This window comes from Corapipo altera, unplaced genomic scaffold, assembly GCF_003945725.1.
Source record: "Corapipo altera isolate COAL_440 unplaced genomic scaffold, ASM394572v1 67, whole genome shotgun sequence".
Classification (NCBI taxonomy): Eukaryota; Metazoa; Chordata; class Aves; order Passeriformes; family Pipridae; genus Corapipo; species Corapipo altera.
This window is the reverse complement of record NW_020884906.1, coordinates 6,531,470-6,557,801: the sequence shown is the minus strand read 5'-3', so window position 1 is coordinate 6,557,801 and position 26,332 is coordinate 6,531,470. Positions and strand designations below refer to the sequence as shown.

General features: G+C 46.3%; 2 protein-coding genes and 1 long non-coding RNA gene across 14 annotated transcripts; 2 read left to right on the top strand and 1 right to left on the bottom strand.

Annotated features, from left to right (window-relative positions):
• Positions 1–266: 266 nt before the first annotated feature.
• On the top strand, positions 267–5,912 carry HVCN1 (hydrogen voltage gated channel 1). Of its 2 annotated transcripts, XM_027651871.1 has the most exons (6): positions 267–360; positions 1,743–1,969; positions 2,406–2,510; positions 2,977–3,208; positions 5,186–5,298; positions 5,559–5,912. In XM_027651871.1, exons 2-6 carry the CDS (start codon positions 1,775–1,777, stop codon positions 5,622–5,624), a joined length of 711 nt encoding a protein of 236 aa, XP_027507672.1. In that variant the 5' UTR covers positions 267–360; positions 1,743–1,774; the 3' UTR covers positions 5,625–5,912. The 2 variants fall into 2 exon arrangements, with proteins under 2 accessions (XP_027507672.1, XP_027507673.1); XM_027651872.1 differs by lacking the exon at positions 267–360 and having other exon boundaries at positions 1,578–1,969.
• On the bottom strand, positions 3,199–20,162 carry TCTN1 (tectonic family member 1). Of its 7 annotated transcripts, none has more exons than XR_003529084.1 (16): positions 19,979–20,162; positions 18,381–18,501; positions 16,088–16,218; positions 15,204–15,370; positions 14,716–14,803; positions 13,787–13,896; positions 11,177–11,197; positions 10,634–10,759; positions 9,927–10,052; positions 9,506–9,588; positions 9,033–9,173; positions 8,579–8,735; positions 7,621–7,746; positions 7,159–7,303; positions 5,328–5,515; positions 3,199–3,694 (listed from the first exon to the last, which is right to left on the bottom strand). XR_003529084.1 is itself a non-coding variant. In XM_027651868.1 (15 exons), exons 1-14 carry the CDS (start codon positions 20,142–20,144, stop codon positions 7,160–7,162), a joined length of 1,707 nt encoding a protein of 568 aa, XP_027507669.1. In that variant the 5' UTR covers positions 20,145–20,162; the 3' UTR covers positions 3,200–3,694; position 7,159. The 7 variants fall into 7 exon arrangements, 5 of the variants coding, with proteins under 5 accessions (XP_027507669.1, XP_027507668.1, XP_027507667.1 ...); XR_003529085.1 differs by having other exon boundaries at positions 5,328–5,479; XM_027651868.1 differs by lacking the exon at positions 5,328–5,515 and having other exon boundaries at positions 3,200–3,694.
• A 56-nt stretch (positions 20,163–20,218) lies between these two features.
• LOC113951415 lies at positions 20,219–25,761 on the top strand. 5 transcript variants are annotated; one of them, XR_003529140.1, is made up of 4 exons: positions 20,219–20,554; positions 21,212–21,392; positions 22,115–22,240; positions 25,220–25,761. It is a non-coding gene; the product is annotated as an uncharacterized LOC113951415 (long non-coding RNA). The 5 variants fall into 5 exon arrangements; XR_003529142.1 differs by lacking the exon at positions 25,220–25,761 and adding an exon at positions 24,930–25,118; XR_003529141.1 differs by lacking the exon at positions 25,220–25,761 and adding an exon at positions 22,347–23,449.
• The last annotated feature ends 571 nt before the right edge of the window (positions 25,762–26,332 follow it).

Genomic DNA, 26,332 nt, shown 5'->3' with positions numbered 1-26,332 from the left:
GGGCAGGAAAAAAAAAAAAAGTTTAAAAACAGTGGGAAAAAAAAAGTTTAAACTCCATCCGGCGGCGTCTCCTGTTCCGGCAGCTCCCGAGCGGGGCAAAAAAGAAAAGCTGCGGAAAGGGGAAATGTCGGACGGGACCGCCGGGGATGGATGGGGGGGACCCTAGGGATGGATGAGAGGACCCTGAGGATGGACGGGGGACCCGGGGATGGATGGGGGGACTCGCTGGAGCCCCTCCGGGCGCGGTGGGAGGAGGCGGCGGGGCCGGGCCGGGGCCGCCCCTGTCCGGGGGAGGCGGGGCCGGTTCGCGGAGGCCCCGCGGCGGCGGCGGCTCAGGCACAGCCGGGACGAGCACGCACGGTACCGGGGACCGAGGGGAACGGGGCCGGGGGTAGCGGGGGGCGGCCGGGGCGTCCCTGGGGCTCGGCGCGGTGGGTGCCGGCCGGGGGTGGGGGGTTGCAGCGGGGGCCGCCACGTCCTTCCCCCGGGGTCCCGCCCCGCCCCAGGGCTCCGTCCCGCTCCGCCAGGCTGGGGATGGGGGAGGTCGGGGAGCTCCAGGACGCTCCACCCGCCGCCGCCGGCGGCTCCAGGCCCCGCGGCCGCCCCGCACGGGGCCGGGGGGCGATGCCGGGGCCGGGGGGCGATGCACGGGGCCGCTCCCTGCGGGGCTCCACTCGGTGCCCGGGGACGGAGAACGAAGGTGCTGCCCCTGTGGCGGCACCGAGGGACCATCTCCCGTTCTCACGACAGGTGACGGGGTGGCCGCAGCCCACCCGCCCTCCGGCACCACCGCCGCTGGGAGCGGAGCCCAGCGGGAGCCGAGGGCAGGGCGAGCAGCCCCGGAGCACGGGCTGGGCCGGGGGAGGTTGTGCTGAGCCCCCCAGGAGGCTCCGGGAAAGGACGGGAGCGGGGTGGGGATGGGGGTTGTGCTGGCGGCGGGAGCGCGTCTCGGAGGGTTTGTGGGCCACACAGTCTCGCCGGGCTGCCCAAAGAGGAAGGAGAGCTGGGGGGGCTGCGATGGGAACACGGGAGCCTCTCCTGCAGCCCTTCAGCCCATCTGTGAGACCCCCGGGTCTTGCACTCCCAGCGAACTCGGTGTTTCATCCGTGTGGTTTTCATTGCTGGAGTGTGGCCTTAATGATTAGGAGTTGGGTTTGGTGGTCTTGCCCCTCACAGGGTGTCCACAGGAATGGGCTGAAACTGGGATGCCCAAGGGTGAGGTCGGCTCTGGAGGATGCAGGGAGAGGAGATGGGGAAGTTGGTGTCACCCACCGGCCAGGCTGAAACGTGGGGATCACCTGTTTCATTTACCAGGGGTCCCTGATGTTAAAGAAGGGAAACCATGGCTGTTTTTCCCCTTGGCTTCTGACCAACAGCCTCCATGGATCAGTGTCCAACAGAAACACAAGGGCAGCTGCCTCCACCTGCATCACAAGGTGCCAGCTAAGGGCTGGTGCTTTTTTGCTCCTGTAATCGATGCTTTGGAGAAGTTTGGAAAAAACTCGTGAGGAAGTTCCTCGTTGTGGAGCAGCAGATGGGGCACAAACAGGGCTGGGGAGGGTGGCGGGGGCTCCTCGTGGTGCCGGGGGAGGGGGAGGTGATGCAAAACCTGCGGTCCCAGCGTTTAGCAACTTCCCGTCAGCCGGTCATGGTCCTGTCCCCTCCCTGGGGTGAAACCGGGGAGATTTGGCATCTTTGGTCTGCCCTGAGTGGGGAGGTGACGCTCTGCTCTTGTCCCTCAGTTGGCAGGGTGATGCCAGCTTGACCCAGAGCCATGTCCAGGTACCTGAAGCACTTCACGGTGGTGGGCGATGACCCTGTGCAGTGGAGCAACGACTACCAGAAATGGGAGGAGGAGGAGGACAATGGGGACAAGCAGCAGGACTCGGAGATCAAGGTGGAGCCCACCAGGAGACAGATCTCCTTCCAGGACATGATGAAAAAGCTCTTCAGCTCCCACAGGTTTCAGGTGAGGCAGAACAAGCCCAGGCCAAGGGCGGCTGTGGGATGGAGCTCAGGGCTGAGCTCGTGAGCCCCTGGCTGAGCTGTGCTGTGGGAGCTGAGCTGAGCTGCTCCCGTGGGTGCAGGTGTTTCCTGAGCGGGGACAGGCCCCAGTGCCTCCGGGTCGCTGCAGCACTGGCACGTGCTCCCCCTGTCTCGAGCTCCCCACATTAAGGGCTGGGAGGTGGTTGGGTTTATGGGGAGCCAGGTGGTTTCATGGGGGTGGGACTTTGCAGGAATAACCCACCATCCAGGGGGAGTGGGAGCAGTGGAAAGCTCCATGAAACACAACCAGTTGAATCAGGGCTCTGGGTGTTGGGGTGTGTTCAGCTGTAAGGGCCACGATGGCTCCTCTTGTGGTCTGTGCTGGGAGGGGATTCATGTTGGTTCTTCTCCTCTGACAGATCGGGGTTGTCTGGCTGGTGATCCTGGATGCCTTGTTGGTTCTTGGGGAATTGCTCATGGACTTGAAAATCATCCATCCGGACAAATATAACATAACCCCAAAGGTAAAGTGTGGGGAAATGTCACCATGAACAGTGATTTCCCTCCCTTTGGTGGCTCAGAACCTCCCCTGGGTAGGCTGGCTGGGCAAGGCAGGACCTGGAGCTCCAGCCCTGCTGTCCTGATGGTCCCAGCACACAAAGGAGGGGCTCACAGGGGCGTGTGGGGCTGACCTGGCTCAGCTCATGCCAGTCCCTGCAGCAGCTTCAGGTTCCCTTGGGCTGCAGCAGAGCTGGACCACTCCCACCACCCTCTTCCTGCTGCTCTTCACAGCTCCTGGACCAGTTCCCCAGCACCACAGGCTACCACATACTCTGTCCCTTAGAGTAGAAGAAAAGTCCCCAGCCCTTCTCCCTGTAGAGCCCAACCAGATGTGCCCTCAAGCAGTGGAGGTTTTCCATCCTGCCCTGCTCATGTGCACACAGAGGGGTTTCCCGCTTTCTACCTTCAACTTGTGCTGCCTTTTCCCAGGTTTTCCACTACCTCTCCCTGTCCATTTTAACCATCTTCCTGGTCGAGGTGGGGTTCAAGGTGTTCGTGTATCGCCGCGAGTTCTTCCACCACAAGTTTGAGGTGCTGGACGGGGTGGTCGTGGTCGTGTCCTTCGTGCTCGACGTCGTCCTCATCTTCCAGGAGCACGAGTTCGAGGCCGTGGGGCTCCTGATCCTGCTGCGGCTCTGGAGGGTGGCCCGGATCATCAACGGTGGGTGAGGGGGTGTCCTGGGCCAGGGGCTGGATTTGTCACCTCCCCTGAATTACCTGGGCTCGTGTCTTTGTTCTCTCCTCACACCCATCTGTGAGACCCCTGGTCCTGCTCTCCCGGTGAACTTGGAGTTCCACCCCTGTGGTTTTCCTTGCTGGAGTGTGGCCAGAGTCAGGCTGCAATTTCTTTGGAGCAAGGATAGACATGCCCCCTAAAAAACTTCATAATCTATTCCTCTTCACACCTCCTGGACCAGTTTCCCAGAACCACTGCCTGCCACACACTCTGGCTGTCCATCCTGGAGAAGGATGGCTCACATCCTAAGTTTCCACTGTAGGATCCTTCTGGCAATGTTTTAACAGGGGAGCCCCTGTCTTCCTGCATCTGTTCCTACAGCAGAATAGGATTTAATACTCTGCTGCTACTCCTCCATCCCCTCCGGGGATGCTGCAGGAAATGTCCTTGTCTCACCCTGGATCTTTCTTGCTCGAATTCAAAGGTTGTACCATAAAAAGAGAAATAGAAAAGAAAAAAAATAGAAATCAGACTTAAGTGACTTTGCTGTGGAAATTGTAAATTGTTGCAAATAGATGTTAATTCAGAGTATAGCTGGAAACACTTTCTTCCTTCTTGGGGAAGGAATTTTGGGAGTCCAAAAAATGTAGCAATGAGATTATCTCTAATTCCTGCGTGAAACCTCAGCCCAACTGCTGTCCTGTGCCTCCAGCTCAGGTTTGGTGAGTGCTCTGTATTTGGCACAGAGGGATCAGAGGAGGGGATGGCTGGGGCTGTGTCTGTTTTCAGTCCTCACTGCCCTTTGGATGGGGAGAACGTGCCTGGTCGGCAGCAGCCGGAGGAAGGGAGGATGTGAGAGCAGCTTGTGGCTTCTCTCAGTTCAGAGTGAAAGTCAGAGAGAAACTGGATTTGCCTGCAGCCCTGGGAGCCATGGGCTCTTACAGCAGAAAACAGGGTTGCTGTTACAAGAAAATCCCCTTATCCTTGGTTGTTCCTGGTTTCCTCACCAGCTTTTTGCACTTGCTGGAGGAACAGAGGGAACAAAGGGAACGTGCCCCACACTCGGGCGCCGTGTCTGTGCCTGGCACGGTTCAGTGCCCCTGGCAGGGACTGGGTTACACCAGCTGGGGACTGGTCGATGTTACCAATGCAAATAATGCTTTGTCCCCTGAGCAATGAACCCCAAAACCCCAAACCTGCTGCCTGGAGCACGAGAACCAGACACCCCCCGGTGCCTCCTGTGCGTTGTTCCGGAGGAGCCGTGTTGGGGAGGAGGAACAGGATGTTCTTCGTGCTCCCACCAGGCTGATTTATTTTTTCCCCCCCTCAGAAAAGGATGGCAAGAAAAAGCCTTTAGTGTGGGGGCTGAGTTCACATGTCATCACCTAAAGGTGCTTGTAGAGAAGTGACACCTCTGCCGTGGTGAGACATGGTGTGTTCTTAGTGCAGCTGGGCACGGTGAAGCCAAAACCTGGTGGATCTGAGGATGTGCCATGTCCTGTTCCACTGGGTTAAGCCATGTCCTGATCCATTGGGATGTTCCATGTCCTGTTCCCCCAGGCCACAGCAATCAGCTCCAGGGCACGAGCCCCAGGCTGTGCCCTGCTGTCAGAGCAGGTCCTGACTACACCTAAAACCTACTAAAACACAACAAAGCTTCGAGCTCCATCCCCCCCAGGCTCTGCCAAGGGAGAACATTCAAATTCAGGATTTGAGTGACAGTCTGAGTGATTAATTCAGCTCTGCCTCTTCCCAGCAGAGTATCCCTATCCGAATCCCTCGGGTGGCTGATTTAAAACCCTCCTCATTAAGAAAAGCACTTGGGAAGGGTGGTTGGAAGATGACAGAACCTAAACTGGAGAGGAACATGTTTAACTCCTTGAGCACAGACCCTGTGTCCTGTTAATTCTGCTCGTGGCAGTTTTACAATGTAAAGCAGATCCCTTGGGAATTGTTCCACAGGAATAATTTTATCAGTGAAGACCCGCTCGGAACAACAAGTGTCCAAGTTAAAACAAGCCAACCTGAAACTTGCAACAAGGCTGGAACAACTGGAACACAGCTGTGTAGAGAAGGTAAAAAGCCACTTTTAATTTGAGTTTACCTGCCTGGGATCCTTGTGCAAGGCTGGCACTGTTGGAATGGTTTCCTCACTGGAAAGTGTGGGATGCCCTACCCAAGTTCCCTGAGCTGCTCCTCCTCCAACAAGTGATGTTTCTCTCTGTCCTACTTCTTTAGCCAGGTTGTCCTGCTTTCCTGCAGCAGTGGGAAGATCTGTGGGAACCTGGGGAGCTATTTCAACAATATTAATGATTTGACTTTTTGTCTCATACAGGAGCAAGAAATCGAGAGGCTGAACAACATCTTAAAGCAGCACGGACTCCTCAGCCAGCCAAAGTAGGAGGCCAGTTTTCCAAGGTGGGAATTCTGCCTGGAGAGTGCAGTGTTGGAATCCACCAGTTTGACCTGAAAGGTTTTTCTGTCTCTTTACTTCCTCTTGCATTGTGTTGTCTATAAACATTTTCTATTTGACCACACTTTGATCAGACCTTGAGATTGCAAAAAGAGTTTTGCTGGAAAATTAATCACACGCAGTCCGTGTAAACAACAGTTTTTTTCCCCTTTCTTGTACAGTTGTACAGTCAAAATTGCAAAATAAGTTAATAAAGACACATCTTTACAAGCTACACACCCATAGAAGTACCACTTATTTAAAATAATTTCACTTTTTCTGTGATAACATTCTTTGTTTGCAACATCTTGTAGAACTTGCAGTAGAAATTATAAGAACTCGGGCTTGAAAAGATAATTTCTCCTCCACCAGCTGATTGTTCATCATCAATACATCTCTTTGCCAACCATTCTTCTCGTATTGTTGGTAGTTTCCTCATTTCTGTTGCTGCTTTTGTGCCACTTTGTTATTTATATAACATTTGTTTCAAAACCACCAACAGGCCGCTCCTTCCCTTGACAATCAAATCAGCCCCAAAATAGAGACAAACATGTGCCACCCCACGTCAGACAGAGCCTTGTTCCACCAGCAGGTCCCAGGTCTGATACTGCATTTTCTAATCCCTTCTTCCCTTTTCAGTTCACTGGGCTACAAAGTTCTTTGTTTCCACAGCTCATAAATCAAGGTGTTAAAAGAACTGGAATATGTCAGAACAGATGTAGGTGAGTGGAACTGCTGGGAACAGTCAGGCTCCAGAAAAGCCATTAAAAAGCAAATTCTAAAGGACCAGGTTGGTGTTCGAGCACAACATGAGCATTTGCAGGTACTGGAAGGTCCCTGCAGAGAGACTATTTGATAGTTGGAGAGTCAGATTCGATGAGTGGGAATTCTGAAAGGTGTCTCCAATGGATTTAAGGCAGACTCAGCTGGAAGGGTCCCTGAGTTTTGCTCAAAGCATAACTGAACTGTTCAGATTTTTAAAGAAAGGTAATTAATTAGTGGTGTGGGGGAAATAGCCAGAAATACGTGGCTTATTCATGTATGGGGGTAGATAAAGCAGAGGCCTTATCTAACAGCACATGATTGCTTTAATTAGCAATTTAACTCTGCTGTTATGGGATAATGAAGCCTGGTTTCCTTTGGAGCTGTGCTGGGTCCCTTCCCCTCCTGCCCCCACAGGCAAGGAGCTGGGAACGGATCTGATGTGCTGGAAGGTTGGTGGCTGCACGTGTGCTGACCAGCAAGTTCATATCTGGACCCTTTTTCCTCTCAGTGAGTTATAATTTGGAACTTTCCACTTAATGTGGTTTTTTTAAACCCTTCTGAGAACCCTCACAAGGTTCACCCCTTCTCTCTCGGTCGATTTTTAGCCCAGTTTATCTACAATTTAGATGAAACTCACGGCCCATCACAGTGACTGGATAAACCTTGGATGGAAAATCAGAAAAAGCAGAAATGTGGGGTTTTTTTGATGAATGCTTACCTTAGACAAATGGATAGAAAAAATCAAAGGGTAACTTGATGTTAATGGTGGGCCAAGCTTTATAGCCTGGCTCTGCAGGTGAGGAAATGTCAGTGAAAACAACAGAACTTGTTACAGGAATAGTCCTTTCCCTTCCTGAGGGAAGCTGCAATGAAAATACAAACAGGAATTAGCTTCAGCCTTCTGTTTGTATGACTGGTTTATTTGGTCTGGGTTACATTTTCACCTGTCAGCTGTAAATTTTTTTTCCATATACAGTCCCATGTTTCTTTTCATTAATGATGTATGGATTTTTATTGAAGGGTTTTGGCAAGCAGCCACAGCTGTGTTTGAGCTGGAAGAGAATTGTTGGGTGGAATAAATGTGAAGTGCTGCCTTCAGATAAAGAGATTATCTGGGTCACTGGCACACAGGAAAACAAGCCCTTTGTTTTATCTTAAACCCTGTAATTTAATTACATACCTGCTTCAGTGTGGTGGTGGTGAGTGTTGCTGTAACATTCACTATCCTGGCTTGGGGATTGACCAGAGATCCATATTTAGTCCACTTCACTTCTATTCCAAAGGACACTGGAATTTGGCATGAGCTCTGCAAAGTGTTAGAAATCCTCTCATTGTCTGACTTACACAAAAGCCACTTCATTAATTAATTATTCTTGTTATTAAGGGGCAGGGTGACCCAGGAAGCTCTCTGGGGAGGCAGCAGAGGTGCTGCAGCTTTTGCTGCCCCTGCAGATTCTCCATAAAAGTGAGTCTGTACCTGCATTTCAGCAGGACTGTCCTACCTCAGGCAGGATTTGGCTTTTGGTGATTGTGCTCAGCTGGGACAAAGTAGGAATATTGGTGGGACAGCAGAAAACCCTGGACTCTGCTAGGGCAGAATTTTGAAGCCAACAGGCTGGACTATTTTTAGGCATTTCTTCTTGAACTGTCACGTTTCTGGTGACAGAAATTACTCACTCTTTGGTTGCAAAAGCATTCAAGGCACCTATACACAAAGTGTCATCTCCTATTGTGCTTCAAAGGATTCTTGTTCTCTTACCCTGACCTGGTGCAAGAGGAGAAACAGTGATTCTGTTACTTCACTCTTTCAACCTCACCTCTGATGCTTCATCCCCTCTGAAGGGCAGGACTAAACTATGGCTAGAAGTCATTTTGCACCCAATATATTGTCCTGAGCCATAAGAGGGGGTAGCAGCTTGATTCAAAATAAACCCTGTCTTCTACAGCGAGAGTGAAACTCCTCATTTGTGAAAATTCCAGGAATTTCCTCCACTTTGTTTCTGCATTTTTTCTCTCCTATATTTTTTCTTCTAACTTTCCTGCATTTTTAGGCTGGGAAGGTTGAGCTGGTGCTGCATTACAGGTACAGAGGAGAGAGGACAGTGAGGGTGAAGGTGGAGGGTGGTGTGACTTTTCACCTGTTCTGAGATGTGGAGGTGAGTTATTGGCACCCAGTCAAGCACATCCTGGGCTTGGGAATTCCCAAATGAGGCCACATACTCAGGAAAGTTTTGGCCCTTCAGTACATCCAGGAGGGTCTGAGCCAAAGGCTGGCATTTCATAGCTGCTGTAATTCTTCCAGAAAACAAAACAAAACAAAAAAGAGATGAGTTACAGCAAAATCCATTGGTTTGGCACAGGCATCATTTCTCCTGCTCCCATGCTCTGTTCAAGCCTTCTGGCTACAGTTGCTAATGCCACAATCTTTTCAAGAGAAAGACCATTGTTAATTAAATGCTATTTTTTAGAATTAAATACTCCGTTCTCAATACTCCTCCAGCTGTAGGAACAGCCAGGACCTGAACAGAGCCTGAGGGAAAAGGTTGTCAGAGGGTTAAAAGCACTAAATTAAAAATAGAGATTAGTTCTTACCGTAACTTACAGCCTGAGATCATGTTATAACCAAATAACACAGGGGCTCTGGCTCCCTGTGCTGCCAGGCAGTCCTGGGTGGATGTGCTCTGCAGGATGGAGAGCTGGCTGTGTTTGTTGGTGCTCTGAGTGATGCCAGATGTAACACACAGTTAAAGGGAAATTCAGCACTTCATGTGTTTCAGGACAAAAAAAGAATCCTTAATCACATCCTTAAAATACATCTGAAAGTGCTGTAATAGCTCCAGACTCCTCTCACAGTGTGAAGCACCGGGGTGTGCAGTGAAGGTCTAAATCCACTCACTACACAGTCCCAGGAGATTGCAGTCAGGACTGAGTCATTCCCTTCTAAAACACAGCCAGAAAACCACTCTTTTATACAGATATATTTTACAGATGTCCAGGCTAGAAAGGGTTTGTGAAGATGGACCAGAGCAAGTGCTGCAAACAGAAATTCAGCAGGGAAAGGATATCCTTGAGGCCAGAATCCTGCCCTCACAGGCAGCCCGACAACGTAACCAGGGTTGCCACTGAGAGGAACTGGCTTTGTGTCTACCTGCAATGCAAACACACAGGATTAGATCTCACCCTGCACTGAAAGGGCTGGAAAACACAGAAATATTTCAGTTATTTTAGGATTATTTATTGCCTGGAATGATGAGTAGTAAGGCTGTAAGTAAGACTTTGCTTTCTCTGGATATAGAGCCACAAGATGGGGCTTGTAAATGTGACACTTTGGAGGCCTTTATTGCCCAGCTCTGAAATGCTGCCTCCTCTGTGTATCCAGGGCAAGTCATACTTTACCTTGCTGCTCACAATTGTTCTGATTCAAGTTTAATAAGTTTTGTAATTAAATGTCTCTCAACAAGTCACCCATGACATCTCCACAGTTACCTGAGTGAAGCTGATTTGGAAGCTCTGCTGGATTGAAAGTGCTTCTTTGGTAATTGCCCCCAAGACAAAAGCAGCAGCTGCTTCTATTATTTCTCCTGTGTCTGTGTAGGTAATGTGATAACTCACCTGAAAATTAAACATTTTAGATGTTCATTTGAATAAATGCATAAGAGAAACCAGGGGGAAAAAGAAAAGGAAGCTAAAATTATTCAAATGTTTTATTTCTTCCTTGCTTAAGAAACTCTGAACTACAGAGTGGGGATATATTACATCCTCTAGAGCTTCTTCAAAACTGACTTCTTTAAGCATAAACACAATGTTCATCTACTTAAGATTAAAAAATGAGATGATGTGCAACATCTATTCCTCTCTCTGTGCCATCAGTGTGCCTGAAATCATCTTCTACCAAGCATAAAGCAGATTCTGCTCATGTTATTGTCTGTTCTGTCATATACACACAGTAATGACAGTCAAGGATTTCAACCTTTCAAGGATTTCTCCGTGTTATGTTGCACATAGTTATTATTTTGCTGCAAAACACTCTCTTTTATCCCAAACTTGGTATCTCTCCTGTGACATTTGCTTTGGGGATGTCACAATCCATGGGAACTTCAAGGCCTTCCTGACAGCTTTGCAATTTGTGCATCAGAAGTGATTTGCTGCAGAGATTCCTCCCATCAAACACCAACAAGGGCTGTCAGACCTACCCCAAGGACTATATTTAAGCACAGTTCATCCAAGATCATGGGGAGCCTCAGGACATCAGCACCCTTCAGTAAAGTCCTCATTCCATCCAGGGACTGGACAACTATGGACTGGACAGAAATATTAACCTGGAAAACAAACTCAGGTCAGTTCTGAATATGGGTATAATTCATTTTGGCTCTTTCTGTGTTATTGTATTCGTGACCCTTCCTGGTTCTGTCCCACAGTCAGTAATTCTCTGAACAATTACTGTGTTACACATACTACAGAAGCTCAACCAAAGGGTCTATTTTTAAGTAAATAAAGAGATTTACTTAAAAAGAGAAAGTTTTATATGAGGGGAATGTATCAGGCTTGAATGTTTGCAGGCAGCATATTATCTTGCTGTTGCTGAGTACCATTACTGATGGCAAATTTTTTTTTTTTTTTTACTGTAAATATTAAGGATTAAGTCCCTGTTCTGATCAAGTCAGTGAAAAACTTCCAATGACTATAACTAAGAATTTTGCCCCCAGCTCTCCCAGCTAATTTAGAAGGGTACTTACCATCTCACTTGATTTGGGCACCTAGGGAAGAATAAAAGGACAAATTAAAACAATAGCAAAGGTAAGACCTATCACAGCAGCAGTTAAACTAAGCAGGTAAGGCTTAACTCCTTTGCCTATTTAACTCCCTCATTACAATAACTTTCAAACTGTAGAAGTGATTGGATACACTCCACAGTATCCAGAGGTAGGAAAAGAACTGTTGTTCTCTGTGGCCAGTGGGAAAAATCTTATAATCCAATCCCCTCCTTCCTCTGAGTCCTGGAACTATTCACAGACCTCCAGTTTAGGAAGTTGGCCAGGCTGTGCTTCCCAAAGAAATGAAGAGCTTTTGTTGTCCTGTTCTGATGGTAAGAATTCCATAATTGCATGCTCTTTAAACCAAAAAATGAGAAGCAAGTCTCCCTTTTGTTATACAGCACGAAAATTTCCACCAATATTTCATGGGAAAGCAGAAGTATTGGACCAAGGTCATCAGTCAGGCCTGAAAAATACCCTCATAAAGCACCACTTCATCAAATTTCACTTTTCTGATTTCCCAATGAGTGTTTGAGTCACATCTTTGGGACAGGACCAAGAGCTGGACTCTGACCATGAAGCAATTGTGCAGAATTCTGATGGGATACAGAGAGCAGTGACTCATCCAGGAACACATTCCCAAGAGCTGGAGGTGATGCAGGCAGAGTCTGTCCCATATTTATCATCCCAGGGTACAGCTCAGCCATCAGAACCAGCTCTGTGAATAAAGGTGCTTGTAAAGGTTAGATTTGTCCTTCAGGGCGTCACTATTCCTGATTAGGGAAGAGGGAATGAGCACCATTTCTGGCATTGTGTTTATCCATGACTGGGGTGATGGATCATGGCTCTGTAGGTCACTGGCACAGCCTCACTGTGCCTCCCACTGACTCTGCTTCCCACCTGCAAGGGAGGAGAGGAAGGGCAGGAGCAGCTCTTTGCTTTGGCAGCTCCAAGTACCCACTGACCATGGTGGGAAGCATCTTGGTAGAGGATTCCAAGAACCACCCCCCACTGGGATCTGCTGGACAGGCCATGGTAGAGATAAACCGGTTAAACAGATTAACTGCAACAATTACCAAGACATTCCTCCCACTCCAGCTGTCCCTCCCAGCAGTTAGGACAGGGCTTTCTGAAGGCCCTGCTGTCCCAGTGCTCCCAGTAAGGCTCCCTGGCTTACTGGTTTGCCGTTTCTTTGGCCAGCAGCTCCACCTGCTGGCACTGGCAGGGCTCCTGCTCTGCCCTGTGGCCACACTGTCCCCAGTACCATCTTCTGATGTCACATCCCACCTTCAGCTCCCTTTGGGAAGGGGATCTCCCTACAGAGCGACTCCAGCATTTATTCAGCCTTCTCCAGTTCCTGCATCTGATCCTTCCTGACACCCAGTGACCTCTCCTGAGCTGGGCCACTGTCTTGGCAAGCAGCACATGGCTGTTACTCCTCACTGTTCCACTGAGGAAGGGGAATTCACCTTCACGTTCCAAACCACTCCACTGCTGGAGCCTGGCCTGGCCATCCTTGTTCTCTCCTGGTCCTGCAGCCAAGGAGAACTCTAATTTTGGGAGGACATGGAAACACTCAAAGCCTTTCTGAGGCAGTTTTTTCCACTTCTTCCACAGCAGGTTGATCAAAAGCCAACATCTGTGAGCAATCCCTGCCTGATTCCAACAAGGTTCTCAATGAGCAGGAGAATGATCCCACCTGTGAAAGTGGCTCTCCTGTTGGCACCTTTGGAATCTGTAAGGAGACTGGAAGGGGTCTTTAAGCAGTCACTCACTGCTAATTAAATGCATTTAAATAATTGCACAGATTAAAAACTCCTTAATGGTGGAGAGGATGGTGTTTCTTGAAGAGTTTTGGCTTCTGGAAGGAGCCATCAGGTCAAGGTCTGATGGGTTTCAGGTTCAATTTTACAGGAGTGATTTCTCTGTCTTCCTGAATATCCTCAAAGGGGATTTATTTATACATGAGACATCATCCTCCAGGTCAAAAAGGGAGGAAAAAGCAGGCTTAGCTTTGAAAAATAACCACAGACTGGATGTGGTAGTTGGCAGATCCAAACAAATTTGCTGTCAGTAGGGTAAAAGTCAGGTTCTTTGAGGAGAATATGGGAGGTTTAGTATAGTGTGTCATCAAAAACTGAGGCTTGGGGGAAAGGGACAGATGCAGAGGATTACACCTTAGTTTTACCAGCTCTTTAAAACTCAGATTTCTTGGAATGATGCACTCTGGTAACAGGCTTCTTGGAAAAGCCTAAACATTCACAAAAGCATGAAAGTGCAGCAAGCACTGGTTCAGGGAGCTTGTCTCTTCAAAACTATTATTTTGTATTTCATCTTTGACTATATTATTTATATTTGGCTAAGCAGAGAACAGAAAATTATTCTGTTACCAAAGCTTGAAGTAAAAACATTCCCAAAGGCTTTCTGTATAAAAGTCTGTTGTGTAGGGAGATGTTTTTTTCCCAACCCACATTTTAAAAATCCAAATAAAACACCATATCCTTTAGTAAATAGATATTACTTAATTCTGCAGATTCAAAAAGATCTGTAATATCAACAGGCAGCTGCACAACTGTTTCAAATCATACTTACTGCCAAAATGCTGGAGTTGATGTAGAACAGCATGTTAAGTGCTTGAATGCTTTCACATTTTTCTACACTTACTGATCTGATGCATTTTGTGGCCTGGTTTACTAAAAACCCTGAAAAAAAGGTCCAAGTATTGGAGGAAATTAAAGATTAATTATGAAAAGCAGAAATAAATAACATTATAAGAATCTTAAGTACAAGCAAAAGTGAAAGTAAATGTCATCTCTACTGTAGATAAGGATACAAAGAATGATACTTTCTTAGATTCTCACAAAATGGTATGAGAAAAAATATTTCTTCTTAAGCAGTTGAAGCTTCATAAAAGCTAAAAAAAGATTTATTCCTTCATTTTTGAGATCCCATAAGGTTTTTGTTTCACAAGACACCTCAGCTCTTCTCCAGTCACCACGAGGACTGTTGTGAGACCCTGGTGACAGTGGGGTTTGGGAAATGCAGGTGTGGCTTTGCTCGTGAGTTTGTTGTTTTTTTGTTTTTTCTTTTCCTGCCTCTGCAGATTTTGAGGAAACTGTGTGAAAGGTTAAAATGTAGAGCTCCAGCCTGCAAGTGGGACTTGAGAAAGGGACCTCAATGTACAAAGGGACAGCTGGCAAAGGCTGCAATACCCTGTTCCCTCATGGGGTCACCCTTGTGCTGTTTGATTAAACCAATTAGGCCAAATAGGGTGTTTTATTGGTGGACAAACAGCCCATCAACAAGATGCTCTGGGGTTTACTTTGAATGTTCAACAGAGATGCAAAACAACTTCCATTCTATGTCTAAAAACCACAGAGAAACAGAAGCTATTTGAAAATAATTTGCTCCTTTTATCTGGATTTACATTGAGGGGTGTGCCAGCTTTCTGCCTGACAAATCTCAAGCCAGAGCAGGATCCTCTAAAGCAAATAAAATGGAATTCAAATGTGTTTTCCAACCTGCAGGATTGGCATCAGAGCACCAGGAGGAGACGACAGGACTTGGCAGTCTCAGAAATGCATCCTCTGTCTGTATAGGAACCCCATACTGCCAAAAAAGCCACAGATTCAGGGACACAGGTGTGTTTCAGCCCAAAGTTTTACAGCATTTTAATTAACAATAGATATGAACAGAAGAAGTGCTTATTTCCACTGTATCTGTCAATAATTTATACTGCTTTGTGCATCAGTTTTTAAGCCACTGCTATAGCTTTATGTCTAACATAGCAAAAAAAAGTTACTTATTTTTCAAAGTCCTTAAAAATCTAGTTCACTTTCTCAGTTAACACAAAACACTACACTTCTGGTTTCTACATTTCCATATTTAAAGACCATTATAAATTTTGTCTCTTCCAGAAGAACTGTATTATTTAAAAGCAGATGCAAACATTGCTGACTTGTTCTTTTATGGAACAATCTAATACTTATTGAATCAGATAATTATTTACCTCATATCTCTGAGTTTCATTTGCATCAGGAGGGTCTGGAGCATCTGTGTCCATATTCCAGCTCTCAGGCTCAGCATTGAAAGCAGCATTCCCAAACTCATTAAGCAAATCATCAAAATTTTCTGGAGTTGGCATTTCAGGGGACCTGAGGTAAAGTGCTTGTTTATCTGCTCAAATATTTAAAAAATGAGATACTTTTTAGGATATAAAGGACACAGAAACAATATTTAGTAACCATTTCTCCTTCTGGAGTGGTTAAAAACTCTGTGATAGAAAAATACCAATGCAGCTTAATCTTTAAGAGAAAACCTAAACAGGATCTTAATTCATCTCACCCAGATGCATGAAAGCACAAATTTTATCATAAGGAAAGTCCCTTGCTTTCAAAATCCTGGTTTCTAACAGCATCATTTCCAAAGCACACATGTCAATTAGTGTCTGCAGTTTCCATGCTAAATATTCAGGTGATTACTGCACAGTCATAATTAAATTAAGAGGACACAGTGCTGATCACTTTTAACTGCCCTGCAAGTCACTTCAAACTTGGGCATAAAGGATTTGTACCACAGATTTGGATCAGATTGGGAAGTCACTTTTCCATGAGACAACTTTGAATTTGATTTATAGGGGATGCTAAATGACTTTTTTTAAAAAAGGCACTCAAAACTGTATGTTTTTTTCCAACAGAGATGAGTTAAAAGTATGAGATGTTTTAAGTCCATGGTTTCACAAGTGAAAGGATCACAACACAAGGACTATGAGCAGGCAGAATCACCAGTTTTCTGAGAGGTTTAATAAAATAGAAATAGTTTTAAATTTAGTCTCTTTCTGGCTCCTAAAGAGCTTACAAAAATAACATCACAATGTTTAATACTGCTACTTACAGTTTGTAGCATGAATGCAGAAAATACTGGGGTTGACTTGGTCAATTAATTGAAATATCCTTTCTGGTGGGTTTGCTTCAACATCAAGAGAATATACAGCAGCTTTCTGCCTGCACAGGTGGCTGTCACCTCTGCAAGCAAGAATAATAAATGAATGATCCACTAGAAGTTAATGTTGACCAGATTTTAAAGTTCTTTCCACATACTGAAGCAGCATCACAAAAAAAAAAAGCATAAGATTACTGTTTTAATACAATTTGTATAATTGTGCAGCCTTAGAAGGCTCCTGTTGTTTTATACTCTGTGCTTAGTAATAAATAACACAGAATTCTTCCACATGTGGTATTTAGCAGAGAAAACTGTGAGCAGCAGCATGAAGGAAGGTAAGAAGCAGGGAAGAACCTGCCAGGGATAATACTGGAGCTAAAATGACAAATGGGATGGGATTCAGATGGTTGAGCACCAAAAATGCAGGTACATCCCAGTGGGAAGTCTGAGCTTTAGGGTAACGTGATGACAGGGCAGGAGAAAAGGTCAATTTTGTGGATATGGGAATAATCTCCACTTTGGGCAGGGAGTGGGAAAGAGTCCTGCTTGAGGTCAATGTAAAAGAAGGGCAGAGTGAGAAACAGGAGGTGGAACAGCCCCGTGAGTCTGGGAGAAGTGTCTGAGGCTGTGCCAGGGGTTCATCCCCAGCCCAGAAGTGCAGGAATGTGCCAGTTCAGGCTCTGGGAGCACTGGAGTGTCCCACATGCTGCAAATTCAAGCTGAGGATGCCTGTGAAACTGGTTTTCAGCAGGGATAGGGAGCAATCAAGGAAAGGCACTGGGAAGTGAAACAGCTTCTAGAAATTTGGAAGCCTGGAGTTAAACTCTTCCCTGATGTGGATCACTTGTGAGTAGGATCTCATCATAAATCAACCCCTTTTCCTGCTGTTTCAGAGACCACATGGATCCCTCTTCCTTGGGATCAGCCAAACTAAATAAATATACAAATATATATAAATCCAGATGTAAATACTGAGATCCAAAATACTTGCAGATATTAAAAATCCCCTGGATTTTCAGGCAAAAGGAACATTTCACACAAAAAGAATTTGGGGAAAGAAACACAACTTCATTTTAGGCATTTCTAGTTGACAAAGAGAGAACAGTCACCCCAGGCAATTAAAGTGTCACTCAGGAAGGTGTTGATTAGACCTTTCTGATATATATAAATATCTCTAAATGGGTGGCAGGACTCATTGTGTGCAAGAACAATAAGAAACCACAGTCTGGCATGATTGCTAATTCAAATTTCAAAGCACCAAGAATAAACCCCAGTGCTCAGATTGGCATAATTTATACAGAAGGTGGGCTGAAAAGCTGCACTTATTGTTCTCAGAGTTCACCAAGAAATCTTTTTTTTTCCCATTAGGATTTTGAAGTGAGCTTTCTGAACTCCTTTTTGAGAGGATGAAATGGGATGAAGGGGTTTTTAAAGCAACTAAACAGCAAAGAAACAACTATTGGCTCCAATTTATTGGTATAATGTTAAATTTTAGTGGTGTTGAAGTGACAGACTGGCAGGGAGGGAGCAGGTTGGGATGGTGACTTTAAGACCAGAACAATGCTCACACTACTTCAAAAAGCTCTGAACTGATCCAGTTTTTAGCTGATATCACAAATGTAATCAAAGATATTACTGATTAATTGCTAATGACCTACAGAGGTGGTCAGATGGTATCATTTTCCTTAACTTCCAGGCACTTTATTATATTAATGCAAGTCTAAAGATACATCATTTTCCCCCCCAAAAAAGCATCACCACCTTAGTGTCCACAGACAGGAGCACAGGAGGAAAGAAGGAACAAGGGAAAGAGAAATGGGTGTTTATACACAAAGAGCATTGACTGCATCCAGAGAATGGTTCTAGTGCCAATAACTATGTGCTATTTTATGGCAGCACCTTGTAGTTGAAGGTCATTGGAAATTTTTAGGAGGGGAATGAGAACCTGCAGCATTCAGGATGGATGCACTTGGGAAATTGTGAAATGCAACCATATATTTAGCAACTGCTGCAAGTTAGTGAAGAGATCTCTCAAATAATTTGAAAGAAATATGTCTACAGACTTCTCATGTAATGATTTTAAAATAAGGGAGCTTGTTTAAGTATTGGGGCCAAAGGTTTCCAGGCCCAGGGCAGGAAGATCTGGAGAAAGTGGAGTCAGGATGGCAGCAGGGAGGGGCTGGGAATTGGTGAGAGGAGAGGGCAGAGCCCTGATTTTGTGTTTTAGTGTTGTTTATCCACTCACGTGACCACAGGGACTGAACAGGCAGTGAAGAGGCTGAACTCCTCGGGGCTGCAATCGGGGTCACAGCAGCAGTTGACATCACACTGTGCCACCAGCAGGTCACACACACACAGCCTGGCAACTGCAGAGAGATGAAATCAGAACTGGGGCTGGGATTTCACACCTCCCAGCCCGTTCCCAAACACCCTCACTGTTCACCTCCACTTGGTTCTGACAATGGGCAAATCCAAACTCCCCTGCTCTTTTCTGAAGTCATTTTTAAAAGCCATCCTTAGACAAAAAACTATTTGGGACACATGGACAAACTGAGACACTGAAATCTGAGAGTGTGTTCCCTGAGAAATAAAAAACCCAACCTAACAGGAATTTTGAAGGTATGAAAATATACTCAGCCCCTGCAGATGTCAAAAAAAAAAAAGAGATACAAACAAGAAGGTGTTAATTTTGATTTACTGGGAAGAAAAATAAAACATTTTGAAAGAGTGAGATGTTTATAAGCATTGAGCAGTAAAACATTTCCCTGATGTGCCAACATAACAAGAGTTGACTTCTTTGAAAATGTTTTTTCTCTCTGTCTTTAGCTGCTGTGAAATATTGTAATCACAGAGAAAGGAATTGTTAATTGAGTAAACTGGGCCCATAAAATGTTTGGTAACTTAGAACAGTCTTAGGTTTTCAAGTTCATAAATGCAAAGAACAGATATTACTCTACTGAACTGTTTTGAGAGTTGCCATTCTATAACAAATCTTGACAAAAGAACAGCACAGAATGAGGAAAATTAAGCTCAGTGTTTTATAGGCAAGACAAAGGGTATTTTCATAATTAATTCTTTTATTTCAGTTGGACTGTTGCCTGCTCCTCTATGGCTTCCTAGGTGTTCTCTGACCACCCAAACAGTATCCAGGTATTTCCTGGAATCTCTGAAGTTCTGCCTGTTCTGTTGGCTGAGTTTACCCTTGGAATCCTTAGTTCACCCCGTAAACAAGAGAATTTTAAACACGAATGATAAGATTGCAAGGTTATGTCTCCCAGATTAGGGATTTAAGTCTCTTTTCCCTAAGGAGGGAGCACTGGGACAGGTTTCATTTGGTAACTAAGCCATAGAAAGCTGAACTGATGGAAACAAGAAGTTAAATTAAAATGTAGCCAATAAGACAGTGGGAAACACCTTCTGAGAGCACAGTAACAACGATTTATTTACATATTGGTATGACAATGTATCTGCAGCACTGGGGCTGAATGGGGAGTCTGGGGGCAGAGTGGGCACGTGGAGCTCTCCGAGGAGATCCAGGGGAGCCTCTGCGGGGTCAGACCCTGCGCGGGGAGCGGGGGAGGGCTCAGAGCAGGGGCTGGAGGAGCAGGAGACCCTGCCCTGCACCCGCGGGCACACACAGGCCTGGGTGATGGTCAGATATGTGATGGACACATATTGCTGCAGCAACCCCCAGAGATGCCCAGGGAGAAGCCGGGCAGTTTTCCCAGTCCCGGGGCGGCTGCAAGGGGAGGGAAAGAGGCACCAAGGGCTCAGTAGCGACAGGAGGCCGCGCGCGGGGCTCCCCTCGCCCGGGAAGAGCCGTAGCCCACGCAGGGCACCCACCGTCCGTGACCGGAGCCGGCGCGCAGTGGGCCCGCGCCTGGGCGGCACCGCGAGTGTCTGCGGGCTCCTCGCTCGGCTCCGCTGCCCGGAGGGGCGGCGGGAGTAGGAGGAGGAGGATGAAGAGAAGGATGAGGACGGGGAAAGCCGCGCTCCCGGGCGCCGCCATGGCGGCCGCCCTTAGCAACGGTTGCCAGGGGCAGGGCGACTCCCCCCTCCTCTCGCGAGACTTGGCGGGGCGGAGGGGAAGGGCCGCGCCCCGGCCAAGATGGCGGCGGGGTGGCGGCGGTGAGAGCCTTAGGGTCTATCAGGGTCCTCCGGGCTCCTCCATCGCCCCTCAGCGCGGGGAGAGGCCGCACGCTGGGCTTTGGCTGGGTATGGCCGCCGTGGTGGTGTCAGGCAGCCGCTTGTGCCACCCAGCGCCCTCAGGAACAGTCCAGACCGGCGTTGATCGGGTGCTGCCCCCTCAGTACCATAGAAAAGGTTTCTGGTGTAGTGAACCACGAAGGAGGTCTGGGGAGAAAAGCTGCTGGAAGGCCACATTAAAAAAAAAGAAAAAAATGTGCGGAATGGTCCCTTGTGAGATAAAAAATTCTGTATTTCACGCTTTTTTGCAACTGTGTTTTTAGTAATCTTTCCTTAAGCTAATTTTTGAAATTTTAAAGTTTCTCCTTCTGAAAATGCCCTGGGTCCTTCATGCTCAGTGTATATTCATTAATTAAGCTGGTTAGAAATTTTGCCATATACAGAGGTAACTTTGAGGTCTTTTTTAACCTAAATGGTTAATGATTCTAATGATTCTAAATGATTCTATTTTTATAGTAAATTGGAAAAACTAGGCTAGAGAGTGACTAGTGATCAGGGTTACCTTACAGATGTAACATCCAGGCTTCAGTTCAACAAGGAAATTAATTTTTAAAATGAAACTTCATCAAATTTATGTTCTGCATTACCTGAGGGGAAAGCTTGTCACTCTCTACAATTCCGTGGCTGGAGGTTTAGATTAGATATTAGGGAATATTTCTTCATGGAAAGGGTTGTCCAGCATCAGAACAGGCTGTCCAGGGAAATGGTGGAGTCACCATCCCTGGAGGTGTTCAAAAATGTGTCGCTGTGGCACCTGGGGACATGATTTTGTGCTGAGTTGATGGTTGAGCTCTAAAAGCTCTAATATTCCAGTTTCATCCATTGGAAATGGAAATAATGTCCCTCCTTTGTACTGTCCACTTACCCCAGGGGTGTGATGAGTTCCACAAGAGCATTGCCTGTTCACTCCGAGTGAGGCCACCAGGGTGCTCTGATGTTCTCCAAGCGCTGCTAACCTGGATTTGAAGCGGCTCCATGTCACGTGGCAAAGCCCTGGAGTCCTCCTTCCCTTGGAAACACCTCATTGCTCCAAGGACATGGTTACATGAAGGTGAGAATCCGCTGTGCTCCACTGTACCTCAGAGCTGTGTGTGCCTTCCATCCCAAAATAACCTCACTGGGTCTCCGGCCTGCGTTCCTTGTTCCAAAGTTTCTGTGTTCACCTTTCCTTTTGGGGATGAAGAACTGGTGTGTTCAATCTCTTTGTTTTTTTCTGTTCCTGAGGTTTTTTGGATTCCACTGGAAGCATCCATGCACTTCCTTTCAGCCAGGTGGTCAAAATGGTGTTACAAGTGTTGGGTGTGTTGTTTTTTTAAGGCTTAAAGAGCAACAGTGACTTCAAGACACTTCCATTTTGAAAGGAAATTGTAAAAATGGCACTTTAGGATTCTCTTTTTTCTTCTCACTGAGACTGTGGCAGGACTGGCTGCAGCCATCCAAGGGAATATAGCCCTGTATTTGAGGAAATCCTGGAGCTCTTTAAAAATCCAGTCCTCTGTCCCAGAGCAGGGAAACAAAAAGAAAAGCAATCCTACAAGTCCTGCAAAGTTGGAAACTTGGATTTTAGATTACAGGCTTGGAGGGAGAGTGGTGCTTGGTTTATTTATCACCATTGGTTATATTCTGTCTTCTTGTTCCCCTGCAGTGCCATGAGATAATTAATATTAAAACTTGTTAGTTTACACATTTCTGATGCATTTAAAATCAGTTAAAAAAGGGCTGTTGACAATGCACCAGGGAAAATAGAATTTAATACATACTTTTTGCATCTAGAATTACTTGGCAAAGCGGATGGTGCACAAGGGACCAGACTCCAAGATGAAAAGCAAGCCTTACTGGAATGTGAAAGCACAGATTGCACCCTGGATGAATGTGGGCAGGAGCTGGATGAATAAAGAGGTATTAATTCTTCCTGCATCTACCATTGAAATAGAACTGGGCGACTGTTCAATAGCAAAGTAGGATGGAATTACTGTTTTAGTCATGACCTTTTTTCTTTTCTCAGAAGTGTTAGGGCTTCACTCAGAGCAACAGTTCACCTAAAAACCCATGTCCAGTATTTGCTGTAAGAGAAGAATAGGTCAAACAAGCTGCTGTGTCACTTCAGCTCCCTCTTTATTGATGTTTAAGTGAGTGACTCTGAATTCCTCAGCTGTAGGATGTGATTGTTCAATAGGGTCATGAAGCCTCTCCAGAAATATGTACTCACAAGCAGAATGCAAAGTCCCTGCAGAAAGGAAGTTAAATGAAATACAACCCCCCCACCTTTGTCATGGAGAGAGGAAAAGCAAGATAAAACCCCATGTCTAAGAAAAACCTTTTGAACACCACTCCCCCACAAAACCCACCTTTATGTTGGATTTCTGAAACAGGTTCCAAAGAGCAACTCCAAGTGTGTAGGACAAGATCAGGACATCAATAAACAAAGCTTGTTCTCCATCCCAGAGATTTTAATTTATCCTGTCAACATGAGTTAATTAATAATTAAAGAGGGCACTGTGATCCTCGTGTGGGAGGTCCTAGAAAATGAAGATGCCGCAGTTGAAGATGCAGCAGGGTGCTGTCTATTGAAAAGCTTCTTAAGGGATTTTCTGTATTACTATTTTAATTATAATTTAAGATGCAAGATTTTGATGTGCATTTAAGCATTACAACGTAGCATTTGCAATGCAAACGTGACAGGATTGAGTCCCATCAGGTAAATCCAGGGGAAGTAACTGATTATAAACACAAATAAAACTAACACAGATGTCTGATGAAATGCTAAGACTAAGCAAAAAGCACTACTTATATTTCAGTTTCTCTCATCCAAGGTTATTGTAATAATTCACAGTAAACTTTGGTTTCTAACCACAGAACTTTCACCACAGCCCTTTCCTTTTAAATTACTTGAGATTTAAATAACTTAATTACTTTTACACAGCTAAAATGATTGCTGTTCCTCAGAACAGAGGGCACTAGAGTTTTCAGAACAGTGCACCAATACTTGTCCTGCCCATGGACATGTATCATTTGATTAAATGTTTTAATTTTATTTTTGGACATTTAAACTCTGAGTAGAATCAGCTTATTAACCACAGTCTCATAAATTATGATGGATGAGGTGTTCAGACTTGTTAGGAAGTTTTTAGTGATAAAAAGTGCAGAGTTAATATAATAAAAGAGCTTCTCTAGGAAGTGGTATAATTCCTGTTATCTTAGACTTTTAAAATGAGGAGAAAATCCTAAGAGGAAACAGTTTTGGATGTGCATTACTTGATCTAAATATATCTTCTCAGCTTAATGCCATTCATAACAATTTTAGCACTGACCAAAATTCAGAGTCACCAATAAACTACAATATTTTGTATTTTATAGGGTGACTTGGGTGAAGTTCTAAAGGAATTGAGAAAATGGTACAGAAAATAAATCAGCTCTCCAGGTTTTTGGACAGCTGAGATTTGGGAGACCTTCAGGCCCCTTTCAGTGCTAAAGGGGCTCCAGGAGAGCTGGAGAGGGACTTTGGATGTGGCATGGAGTGACAGGACAAGGGGGAATGGCTTCCCACTGCCAGAGGGCAGGGTTAGATGGGATACTGGGAAGGAATTCTTGTCTGTGAGGGTGGTGAGGCCCTGGCACAGGTGCCCAGAGAGGCTGTGGCTGCCCCATCCCTGGAAGTGTCCAAGGCCAGGTTGGATGGGGCTTGGAGCAACTTGGAATAGTGGAAGGTGTCCCTGCCTGTGGTGGGGGGAGGAACAAGATGATCTTTAAGGTCCCTTCCAACCCAAACCATTCTGGAATTCTAGCTGGTGATCTTCTGACTCTGCATCTTCTCTTGACTTTTCCATGTGGGAAGTCTGGTATTGTCCTTCTCACATGAGTTTTGTGTTTAATGCAGCTGTGCTGTCTTGAACTTCATCTTTCCAAGGCTGATGTTGGTTTTGCCGTATGACAGATCACTCTAAGAGTTCAAGTGGACAGGCATTTGGAATTAGAGTCAAAACAAAGTCAAACCAGGCTGAAATAAACTGTGTTCCGGTCTAGCACAACATTAGCCCTTAAATAAATAGTGAGGAGCCCGGGCTGTCTGTAGGGCAGATGGCATTACAGGTAATATTTATCATGCTCCAATCTCAGGACTAAGATACTTGGGAGGGAGGATTGACGTCAGCTCCAAGTGAATCAGTTTTAAAACCAGCTGAAAACCTGCTTGTGCCTCCAACAGTTGATTATATTGTGCAGCACTTCTGCTTTGTGCATTTGTTGGTCTGAGCAAGCCTGGCAGGAAGAGTTCATTTTGCTTTTGCAGCTTAAATGGGCTGATGTAAATAGATCTTGGACTTTGAGGTGGGAAGATTCCACCCAGCTGCAGTAACCAGGGGGATGCCCTTTGCTCCAGTTTTTGTGCCAAATTTGTGCACTGGGGAATTTTAAACAAATATCACTTGGCAGAACATGGACCCTCAGGGTACAAGAAAAACACCGGAGTGAGGCAGCAGGGCATGGGCTGGGAGGGATTTACAGGGAGAACGATCCACACTGACACTGAGCAGGGGGGAAAACCAGTTCTGAACTGTTTTATTAAAAATAGTTGGGTTTTGTGTCACAGGAGCCCAGTGATCCTCTGAATGAAAACCAGGAGCAGTTTCTCATCTGGGTACAGTGTGCAGGAGTGTGAAAGAATTCAGCAAAGATTACTAATTATCATGTAAATTATGAGGTCTTCTGGCTGCCTGGACAGACCAAGGTGGCCGGCCTGGGATAGAATCGTAGAATGATGGAATCACTAAGGTTGAAAAAGACCTCCAAGATCAAGTCCAACCTTCAACTGAATACCCCCATAGCCACTAAACCATATCACAAAGTGCCACATCCCCTTGTTTTTTGAACACTTCACAGACTGATGACTCCACCACTTCCCTGCAGAGCCCGTTCCAAGGATTTTCAAGGTTTTCCAAGGATTTCCAAGGATGGAGGAGTGTGAACTGCTTACCGTGTGCCTTGGCTCTGGAGCCCTCCCTGAAACATGGAGTTCTGCTCTGCCAAGTGTGTTTGTCAGCCCTGAGCTCACACCAAGTTTCTCGGCCCTGTGAGTCAGGGCTGGTGGGCAAAGAGGCATGGAAAGCATCCCATCCAGCTCTGGGAATTGGGATGAGGCATGGAGAGCTTGGGTTTAGCTAGAAGTGTGGGGGAGCTCCCAGAATGAGCAGCACAGCCCAGCTGCTGTGGGACACATCACCTTGCACTACAATGAGCTGCCTAAAGGGCACTGTGGGCAGAGGTGCAGAACAAGGACTTAGGCCAGGCTGGACTTGTCCTAGAAAGGACCTGGACAAGGATAAGGAAGATTGAGACTGAGGGAAGGGAAAGAATGATTCTGTGGGGAAAACTCTGAAAATATGTACTTCCCTTTCCTGATAAAGTCACAGAGGGTGAGGCACTGAGGAGAGCTACCTTGTTTGTCTGCTCTCACACCCTGACAGGCCTGGGCAGCAGCACCCCTTATCTCCACCACGTTGGCACATGTGGCTGTGTTCCCTAATCCACCAAATGGGGACTGGGCTGCTCCTTGTGCTCCCTCCACTCTCCTTCTCCCTGTTCTAACAGGAGCATTAATTTTTAATAACTTTGGATACAATTTCAGCTCCAGCTGGAAAACGTTCATACTTTGCTTAAGCCTTTAGCAGTGTAAGGGGAGAGGTGTTGTCTCTGTCAAGGTACAGAGGGAGCGAAATGCCTCCCGTGTGATAATGATGGTGCTTCAGCAGCATTCCCACGGGCTGGGTCCATGGAGTGTGGCTCTTCCGTTCACTGCAGCAGCTCGAGGTGCAGGTTTCACACCTGCCTCTGCCGTGTTTACACTCCTGTTTGTCGCTTAAGTTATATAAGTGGCAGCAGCTTCTTGATGTGTGTGTACACGGAGGAATTAAATTAATTTGCAGAGCTGCCTGCTGGGAACCTCCAAAGGGACAACAGGCCCTTTTGCACACCCACGAGCAGCACAGAGAACTG